Source organism: Akebia trifoliata, chromosome 13 (genome assembly GCF_017979445.1).
Source record: "Akebia trifoliata isolate Shusen 1 chromosome 13, ASM1797944v1, whole genome shotgun sequence".
Lineage (NCBI taxonomy): Eukaryota > Viridiplantae > Streptophyta > Magnoliopsida > Ranunculales > Lardizabalaceae > Akebia > Akebia trifoliata.
Genome location: NC_141387.1, coordinates 1,357,516 through 1,368,722, shown reverse-complemented (window position 1 = coordinate 1,368,722; position 11,207 = coordinate 1,357,516). Strand labels below are relative to the sequence as shown.

The 11,207-nt window shown below is 35.3% G+C and overlaps 1 protein-coding gene across 1 annotated transcript; it reads left to right on the top strand.

The window, feature by feature from the left end:
- The first annotated feature begins 3,952 nt into the window (after positions 1-3,952).
- On the top strand, positions 3,953-10,118 carry LOC147387170 (zinc metalloproteinase-like protein). Its single transcript, XM_086420806.1, has 11 exons — positions 3,953-4,101; positions 5,806-6,054; positions 6,168-6,380; positions 7,125-7,205; positions 7,315-7,401; positions 7,519-7,614; positions 7,879-7,932; positions 8,027-9,078; positions 9,178-9,226; positions 9,334-9,373; positions 9,660-10,118. Exons 2-11 carry the CDS (start codon positions 5,812-5,814, stop codon positions 9,809-9,811), a joined length of 2,067 nt encoding a protein of 688 aa, XP_086276932.1. The 5' UTR covers positions 3,953-4,101; positions 5,806-5,811; the 3' UTR covers positions 9,812-10,118.
- Positions 10,119-11,207: the final 1,089 nt, after the last annotated feature.

The window sequence follows — 11,207 nt, the reverse complement described above, 5'->3', positions numbered from 1 at the left end:
AATACTGGGCTGAGACGCGGATAAGGGAACCCTATCAAAACTTAAATTGTAATGAGAATAGTCTATTAATTATCATAATTAACCTCTCACTACCAAACCCAATTCAACAATCACAATAAATTACCCACCCATGGGTTGCCTAAGTGGTATGAGCGAGCACGTGAAGTGTGGGTTAGGCGCACGTCACGAGTTCGATTCCCCTCTTGGGTTTTTCTCATGAATTAACTAGGGGACCATGGCAGTGGGTTGTTATGGTAGTCCTCCTCGAGATTAGTTGTGGTGCGCGCAAGCTAGCCCGAACACTCGGTTAGCAAAAAAAAAAAACAATCATAATAAATTCTACAGATTCAAGAGCACTAGTTGCCCTTTTCTTCGATAGAAAAATAAATTTCTCTAGAGAGGTACAGAATGAGACGGCATTCAACTTTGACCACAAGTAGGCCTAATCCAAATGAATAATATAAACAACCTAAATATGGTTCCCTCCACTTTCATCATTGATCACCTCATTAAAAGCACTAAGATTTCAAAACTTTTCTCGTCGAAACAATCAATTAATTTACCAATTATGCTTAATCTCATAGGTAATCCCTTCAAATCTATTTAAAGCAATCGATCAGCAATACTAAATTTCAAATTTTTTTCAACAAAATTGAATAAGGATTCATATAAAGCTAGAATTATTTATAATAATAAAATAAATAAATAAATAAAAAAAGCTAAAATAGATTTAGATAAAACTCACATTAACAAAAATCTCAAACCAACAAATAAGAAAAATAAAAAAAAGTGAATAATTAGAGGTAATCGATCTATACCTGAAGATCAAAATAGAAAACCCTTGTTTCGATCTCTTTTTTATTTACCCCAAAATAACCTCCTGATTCAGCTCGATTTCTAATGATTTTGTTGAATGAATCGACTATCACGAACTAATCGATTACAAATATATTCTCCTTTCGATCTACCCTAAAACAAACCTTCTGATTCAACTCGATCTCTTCGGTCTCTAACGATTTTGCTGAATGAATCGACTGCAACGAATTATTCGACTATAACTCTATTCGATCTACCCCAAAACAACCTAGAATTGAAGAAGATCGACTGCAACTCTATGCAATTTGGAGAAAATCTACCCCAAAAAAACTCGATTTATTTCAAAAGAAGAGTTTTCGTTGTCTGGTGAGGTGTCGAAGGAAAGATAAAAATGAGTAAACACGGTGATGGAGAAAAAATAGAAGAGGAGGAAAAAAAAGGGACAAACTAACTCTACATCGATGAAACCCCTTTTTGTCCGTCGCTATAGTGCTCTACTACCGATGGATGAAATTTTTTCGTCACTAAATCTTGTCACTAAATATCAATTTTCCTGTAGTGAATATCACAACCAATCACTAAGATCATCAATGTGGGACACATGTCACCACCTCAACTCACCTCCCTCGTCCAACTACCTACCCCTATTACATTTTCTCTAAAAACAACATTTACACACATCTCAACCCATACCTCTATCTAACCTAACGTCATAATTCCCCACAAATCCATCTTTACAATCTAAACCTGCCCCCTCCTCTCAAATCAAATAATCATTCTCTCCAATCAATTTATCTAAACCTCTAATCTCCACATGTCACCATCTCCCTCACATTCCCAAAACCTAATTAACCACAATCTTACACCCCCATTCTCTTAAATCAAACATTATTCCCCTTCACCTTACTAAACACTTAACCAATCAATCATCCTCTTACACTCCCATTTTCTCAATCAAACACCACCATTCCCATTTTACCTAACATTCAACCCAAATGTGTTGAAAGATCCAACACATCTTTGTTACAAATAAGTTATTTAACTTCCCTTACACAAATACTCTTCTATCACCCTCAATTTACACACCCCATCTCACAAATCCCAAACCATTTTACTCCTTTTTACCATTTCACCCATCCATATCCTTAAAAATAACTCCCAAAACCCTATAAAACTCCCATTATTATCAACTCACACCACCTAATGAAAATTTAAGAAAAAAAATATTTTCTCAATCATCAACTCTTTCTTAACCCTTTACTCATTCTCAATTTCCCTAACTTACCAACTCAACTCAACTCTCAAGAAAATCAAGACAAGTTAAAAAAGAAGTACATCTTTGAAGATAAAAGAAGATTAAGACTAGATCAAGGTAAGTCTTTGGACAAAAAGGAAATAAATAATTCTCATTCTCACCCTTTCAACTTTCCCTTCTTTTACTTCTCCCATTTCTTTACACCTATGCACACACCACAAAAGGTTTGAGTCATCGAATGACCTTTTTTTTTTTAATAAGGGTGTCTCAATGGTTTAAACTAACATTAAAGTCCCCCGCACTCAAGGGCACATATCACATCTTTCTGATTTTCTTTTCTTTTTGTTTTATTTTTAAAACGATTAAATCTAAGGTTACCACCAACGGTGAAGGGAGTAAGGTGCCTAACACCTTTTCTACTCCCTAACATGGACTCTCTTACCTAGATCCAAGGTTGGACCAATGAGCCCTATCCGTACAAGAGTTACTAAATACCAAAAAAATTAATTTTTCAAAATGCAACCCGGGTGACCATTCACAATATTTTCCAAAAAGAATGAGGCGACTCCAAACCCAAAGTGGTAGAGATATTCGAAAACGAAAATCTTATATCCACAATATATATATATATATATATAGGGTTAGGTTCTGTTGACTTAAGATATGATATAAGATCTTGACTTTGTAAACACAAAATCCAATGGTTGAAAATTATTCTTAAGATAGGTATCATCGAGATATTTATTGTTGAAATATGCATAAAATCTTAACTATTGGATTTTGTGTTTACACAGTCAAGATCTTATGTCATAACTTGAGTCAACGAAATCCCTCCTATATATATATATATATATATATAGGGTTCCGTTTAACACCAAACATTTTGGCCAACATTTTAGGCAACCATTTTTGTCCTACATGGGTTAGAAGTTTTGGAAATGGGCTGATTTTGGGTGAGGATGATCATCCTCACCAAAAATCAGCCCATTCCAAAACTTCTAGCCCCATGTTTACAAGTTGAAAAATCGTGGACCGTCCATTTTTTATAAACCATTTTTGATGGGGTTAGAAGTTTTGGAATTGGCTGATTTTTGGTGATGATGATCCCCTCACCATAGAGATCATCCTCACCAAAAATCAGCCCATTCCAAAACTTCTAACCCATGTTTTGAAAAATGTTTGGTGCTGAACATTTCCCATATATATATATAAATATAATTGATAATCGAATTATAAATAATTATGTCTATAAAAACCTAGTTGCCTCAGTTGAAATTTTCAAAGTATTTGATGAATCATATCAGATCTCGGACGAACCAATATGAATGGCGATTCACATTGAAAATCTGCTTGTTTAAGAAAGATACGAGATGACTCCATGATTTTCAAATCGGCCCAGACTACGACGTATCACTCAAGTTGTCTCGATATCACCCAACAACGAAACACGGATGCGTATTTTGGGTTTTGCGAAATCTCGCAAGACAAACGATGCGTCTTAGACATGATATTGAAAATCTCATCCAAGATATCTTAGATGAATAAGATATATTAGTTTTCATCTCCAAACTCTATTATTTTCACTCTCAAATCGATTTTTTCTCATCTTCTCAACTAAGTAAATCAGAGAATAAAGGAGTTTGATAATAAAAAATTCATCTTCCTCCTCAAAATCAAGACGAAATCAAAGAAGATTTTCACAAATTTTAAATGGTCTAAAAACCATAGACGAACGAGACAAGATGACTCGTCCGAGACAACTCGGTATGGGCATGGACAAGATGATACGTGCAACCGAAAGTTTTAAAACCATTGACGGCTCGGGTAAGCACGTGCGTGCTTTCTTCTATTTGTGTTTTAACGTAAGCGTGTGCGTCATGGTTCACTTTAGCAAATCACATTGGGGTAATACTAAAATACACCATTCGCCAATATTCCTCAGTTTTCCCACGCTCTATAAAAGCTCGACCACCAACACAGATTCCTTGTTTCGTACTTTAGTCATATTTCCTTGATCATCATCAACTGAGGTAAGTTTTTCTAATCTCAATTAGGGTTTCTCAAGAAATTTATTTCTCCCCATAATCCTTTTCAATTTCTGTTTGATTTAGTACAATTTTGTTAAATTTGAGATAATCGTTGAATATATCGTATCCTGTTATGGTCAAATTTCAAATAATTCAGGGTTGTAGTTAGGACATTTAAAGCGTGGAAATCAATCGTCTTCTCTAATTGAATTTCGGGCGTGTTATTTCGTTGATCGGATTGTATGTTTGATATTGGGGGTTTAAAGTTTTAATTTTTTTTTTTTGTCTGCGAATTTTGATTAATCGGTTATAATGTTACTCTCTAAAAACCTTATCTTGTTCTAGACATTTGAAAATTGAAGGGGATAAAATTCTGAGGTGGATGCATAAAAATGTTAACCTGTTCGGAGATTAATTGATAAGTAATTAATTAATTGATTGATTCACCAATTTAATCGAATGGTCCCTTATTTGGTGAATTTTACAAGTTTTTGGAAAAATTTGGAGATTGTGCCTGTTTTTGTTTCTTGGACGTTGGATTCTCTTTGTAGAGTTTGTGGGTTCTATCGATTTAATAAAATGTTATGTGTTGAAGAACAAAAAATTGTTGGTTTCATTAGAAAATTTTGGTTGGTGATCAATAAAAGAGGCCAAAGCTGTAATACTATCTGGTAAACTATGTAAGAATGATTAGAGAATTGCATGCCCCATATGTCCGACAATATGTTCAATTTGTAATTAGTATATTTGCGCTTTAATTTATCCATAGAGATTTTATTGTCACACCAACTATTAGTAATGTCACACCAATTCATATGATATCATTAAAGAGTTAGCACACATTTAGGGGTGCTCTTAGTAAAAGTTGGTGTGGCAATAGAAGCTCTCGTTATTTAAGCAAGTGGATAACATATAGTTGATGCTCATGGTTTTAAAACTCGTTTTGACATCTCATCTCGTCCATGAACAAGATCAAGTTGTCTCGGACTAGATATCTGATTTATTAGTGTTGTCTTGGGCGCGATTTAAAAAAAAAAATCCTTAGAATTAGAACAAACCATGTCTTTGAGACAGACTTGTCAACTAATCTCGTTGGTGGATGATACCGAGACAACTCAGTCTTGGAAGAGATTTAAAACCATGCTGACACTTGCTGATAATAATAAAAAAAAACATACGGTTGCCTCTTATAAGCAATTGAAATGGAGTAATGGGTTAGGATCCCTTGACTCCGAAGAATGACTTGTGAAAAAACACATGATCTCAACCCTTTAAACACAAAATCCAATGGTTGAGATTTATGAGTATCTAGATAACACAAATCTCAGAGATACTTATCCTGAGGATAAATCTCAACCATTGGATTTTGCTTTTAAAGGGTTGGGATCATGTATTTTTTTCATGATTCATTCTTAGGAGTCAAGGGATCCTGACCCTAGACTAATATACTGTCAAACTTGTGTTCATTCTCATATTAGGTCTCAGTTTTCTAGTGAGCTCGAAAAAATGATAACTTTTGGTTAACCTTCCGAAAGGTGCTTTTGGGTTTTATATGCTGTCTTTCCTAAAGAAAACTTCCCTTATAGGGTCATAGTTTTGCCGAGTGGGTTTTTATATCAATAAATTCTGTAGTTCAAGCAGAGATGGAAACTCATTTCTCGAACTCCATTCATTACTGTCTTACTGTTACTTGATCACTTTTTGCAGTACAATATGGAGGAAGAACATAACACAATCACTATATTAGTTATATGGAGAGGGAAGAAGTTGAATGTGGAGATTAGTTCAGATGCTACTGTTGGAGAGTTGGGGCACAAACTACAGAATTTAACTAATGTCAAATCTGATACTATGCGGCTATTTGTACCAATATCCTCTGTTAATGGCTCAAAACTGCTAATTCCTTTCTCTGATGAATACTCAAGTTTAAGTTTGCAGAAGACTTCCATTCTTGAGGTATGGATCTATATTCCTTTACCTTGCTTGTCCAGCTTGATCATTTATGTGGGAACCCTTCTCACTGTCCACTGGAATGCAACACAATTGATTTCTCTTTTTATATGTGCCAGGGAAAGTCTATTAGAATGATGGGAGTGTTTGATGAAGAAATTGAAGAGGTTTCACGAAATGGTACAAAAGCAGAACAAAGGATAGCTGGATTTGATGAAGAAGAGAGGAGATCAAGGCAGAGAATGTTGGGTAGGACGCAGACTTCACTGAAACTTCCACAGGGAACCTACATTTTTTGTGATTTCCGCACGCTTCACATTCCGGGAATAGAGGTATAGTTTATATTGATTATGGTTTCGAACACACATGTATCGGAAGGGTTTATTTGTAAGTTAAACTATTAATTAAAGGGTGGTTTGAAGATTACATGTTAAAAAGGATATTTTTGTAATTTTTAAACTAACCAAGGTGATTTTAGGGACGTGCAATGGAGCGATTGCAATTATATTTGTTTTTTACGAAAATGACCTTGATTATATTAAATTTAAATGTCAAGGTGGGGGCATTTTTGGACTCCAAATTTTGGTGTTGAATCACTTCTACTCCACCTTCTCTCATTATAATAGTAAAGATAAGAGGAAACTGTGACCTGAAGTTATGAGGATTGAGTGGCTGATTTTGGAAAATATCACATGATTGAAACAACTAGCATGTTTACTCAAGAATTGCATGATCTCTTAAAGTAAAAAAAATCTTTTAATAATTCTTTTTTTTTTTTTCCATTTCAAAATATCTAATATTGGATAGATTCTAAGTTTCTTACTAATCAATCACTAAGTACGTTAACTTACATGCAAATTATTTGTTTTCTATTCGTATGTATATCCTTAATATTATTTTAGTTAAAACACTCCTATATGCTGCTGCCGTGTTAATTTTTTGAAAATATCCATTCCTGGTCACACGCTTGATACGGTTTTTCTTTGTTCATCGAAGTTCATTACATTAACCAATTAACCAAATAATTAAATAATTTCATTATTGGGCTTGCTATCCAACCTTTTTCTTTCATACAGTTGAACCCTCCAGCTTCAGAGGCTTTAAAAAGAATGCATATGCTTGCTGCTGATCCAGGAATTGTTGCCATAATGAACAAGGTATTACTTGATACTCATTTTTCAGTAGTAACCATTCAACCTTCAGATGCCATTATTTTGCTTAGCTGGAAATTGCTAACAAAGTGTATTTGTTTGTGCTTCTTTGAAGCATCGTTGGCGAGTAGGAATTATGACGGAGATGGCACCTGTGGGATATGTTGGTGTCAGCCCCAAATGTATTCTTGGGTTCAACAAGGTAAGAATCTGGTTACGCTGGTTCATGCTAAATAAAGGAACTGGATGTGTGTCTCATGCAAAAATGAAGAAGAGAACTATGAAAATTGTCTTATGTTTTGATGATCATATGGTACAGAATCATGGAGAGGAGATATCTCTACGCCTTCGGACTGATGACTTGAAGGGCTTCAGGAAATATGAGAGCATCAAGAAAACTCTGTTGCATGAACTTGTAAGCATTATTCTAAAGTTTAGCTTTTATGAGAGATTCTATTGCTACACCAACTTTTGCTAATGCCACCCGATTTCATATGTAAATTAGCTTGAATTAGCATGCATCTTGGGGTGGTGTTGGCAAAAGTTGGTGTAGCAATAGCAATTCTCGCATTTTTATATAGATTTATGGTCACAATAGGTGATTTAGTTCCATGGGTTTGTTGTTATTGGTTAACAAATGGTTATTGAATTCACTTTAATATCATTTTATTCTTTTCAGGCTCACATGGTATATTCCGAACATGATACCAACTTTTACGCTCTAGACAGACAGGTAGATAAAATGCCATAAATTCTTGGTTGAACCTATATAACTTTGGACTTTGTTTCCATGGAGTTGTCTTGATTTATAATGTTGTGTTGCTCAGCTTAACCAAGAAGCTTCTAGTTTAGATTGGACAAGGTCAACAAGCCATACCTTGAGTGGCTTCAGGCATTCCGATAATTATGAAGAGTACTATGTTGGAACAGTTAGCAATAGTTCTCAAAAGCTCGGAGGCAAAACATCAGACCAGCTTGCCACTGCTCGTGCATCTTCTGTTGCTGCGGCTTACCACCGTTTCACAATTGCATCCCTTAGCAGTTCAGAAGGATATGTAGAACCCGATCCTGATGATTCTTTACTGAAAGAAACTATGCAAGTTGAGAATCCAAGGGTTGGCATAGATTCTAATTGCGAGCCCTGTCGTGATTATGAGTTGAGAGATACAAACAAGTTTGAATCAGATTTTAGTGATTCTCAAGGTGGTGTTGAAGACATGGAGGTAGAACCCTATTCAGGAATTAATGGAAATGGAGGGGTTGTTGATCCTAAGACCCGTGATGATTCTGAGGTAAGCAAGGTTGCTCTAAAGAATGGAGTTATGGCTGAACCAGACTCCAATGATTCTTTAGCAATTGAAACCATGCACAATGAAACATGGCCAAGGATGGCAGATCAGGAACCTGATCCCGATGACTCCGAAACAAATGGAGCCATTTTGGAATATAAGAACAATTCTGAACCTGATCCTGATGATTCTCAAGCAATCGAGTCCGGAGAAGATTCAACCAAGGCTGAACCTGATCCTGATGATTCCTTAGCCAATGGAATTATGCACGCTGAGCCTGACCCTGATGAGAATAATGAGGTTCCAATGGGAACTATCGGTAAGCAAGCTGATGAACCTGATCCCGATGATTCCTTAGCCAATGGAATTATGCATGCTGAGCCTGACCCTGATGAGGGTAATGAATTTCCAATGGGAACTAGCGGTAAGCAAACTGATGAACCAGATCCGGATGATCAAGAAATACAGAGAATCCAAGATCCAGTTACCCTTGTTTGCACTCGTCTTCAGAAGGCTATTGAGACGTTGAAATCTGAAGTTAATCCCAAAGAGGCCACTTCTGTCCTTCAGACTCTTTTCAAGATCATCAGGTATATGAGTTTTTTCTTATATTTTCTTCATCTTCTCTTCTATTTTGTGTTATAAGCCATTGTAATGACTTGGTCCTGTTGACTTGTATTTTCCACTAGGAACGTGATTGAACACCCAGATGAGATAAAATTCAGAAAGCTACGGAAGGTATTTGATTTTTATTTTACTTCTATTCTATCCAATCATATAGGTTGATGTCGCCCTCTCAATTATTGCCTTTTTTGAGAAGGTTACTAACTGATTTCGAACGACAGGCTAATGCTCTATTCCAAAGGAATGTGGCAAATTATAAAGGTTCGTTTCTTTTCTTCTTGATTGGTTTTACATTCAAATTTGATGGATTTATCTTTTCGGCTAATTTGAAAATATCGAATTTATTAGTTAAACTTAAAAAATTAAAGAAAAAGGTAGGTAGATATTTCTATTTGGTATGAGTGTGTGATTTATCCGAGAAAGTGATTGACTGAACAACGGTCTAAATCCACATTTATGCTATTATGGGAGTGTTGGTCATACTTGTATTTGATAGAGAGCTATAACTGATGATCCTTTTGTTTTTTGGTTTTTTTTGTGAAAACAGCTGCAATGGAAGTACTACTTCTGGTTGGTTTCTATGAAGAAGTCGTACATGATGAAATCGGGAGGATGGAAACGTATGTGGTGTTGAAGAGGAATGACCCTGGTTTACTGTGGCTTGCTAAGTCCTCTTTGGAGACTTGCATTGCTTATTAGCTTTGCAAGAAGATTGGAAGAGTTAAGCTTGCTTGGATTTGGTTGTGACTTTTGTATTAAGTGAACCTTAATATTCTGTAAATGAAGTGGATTTGATTGTACTTGGTGGGTTAGTAATGTTGTTGTCCATTTGAAGAGAATGTTCGTACTGGAGTCTTGACTGTTTTCAGACTGTTGGAAGATATTCGGGTAACATGAATTTGCATTACTACTTATTTATAGATTGTTCCAGTTCTTGGATGTAAATAGTAGGATCATTCCATTTTTTGGAAATATTTTATTCAATAAATTGGGTACCCGTTTCGTCTGGGTTTGTGTTTGGAAAGTGTTTTTTCTGAGAAGTACTTAAAGTGCTTCTCGCTTTCGTGAGGCACAAAATGGCAAGATCTAAAAAGTGATTTAGCTCCATTTTTTTTTAGTGGTGGAGTTACCTCAAGATTGTACCTCATATTGCACATCTTGACATGAAAATGAATAGGAACCATGAGGTAGTGTGTTAATGCCCTTACTAATTTGAAATTCAGATTTGTTTTTAGCTTTTTTATTGTCTTTTAAAGAATTCTAGCTCTTCCATCCTAGAGTAGTATCTCATTGATCATTTGAGGCCCTTTCGAAGAAGGTCTTCGTTTGCCCGTCACCTGAGCTTCACAGGAAAGGTCCTAAGCCAATTCTAGGGAACAATAAAGCTTTATAGGGTCTTCTTGTTTACGTGCAAGTAGTTTGCAAGTAGGCAATCCTTACGAATGAATTTCAACCCCATCAAGGAGTCCTTCCTACCATGCCATTGAACCCATTTCTTTGGATTCTTCAAGTCATTTTCTCATAACACTCTTCCATTCAAAAAGTAGAGAAGATAAAAAGAGAAGGAATTCAAAATGTAGTGCTCAAAATTTATCTTCTTTTATCACCACATTCAATAAAAGGGGACCTTAATTGGTTCTAGCCCATTAAGATAATCATTGAAGAATTTGTCCATTTTTAAGAGTGAAACATATGATTCAAGTTTTATACTATCTTATCCTCTACCTATATAAAAAGCAAATTGATTTCATTTGTCTTTTTATCGTTTAGTGTTGTCACACCATGTATTGCATCACCTATCTTTTACTTTTACTACTATAACAAGAAAAATCAGGGATAGGATGGTGTCCCGTTGCTATATAATAGAATAAGAATGGTATTTATGTGACACGTTTTAGTAGGAGTTTAAAACACCGGTCACTAATCAAACTGTTTTCTTCATTGCACGTGGTGGATGTGTTTAATCTCTAACAAAAATGTGAGAACGACGAATAGAAGTGGTTGGACACCAAAAATACCTTCACCCTTATGTTTAAACTTTGTTATGTAGTCGTTTTTGTTAATAATCAATAAAATTACAATTTCATTATAAATA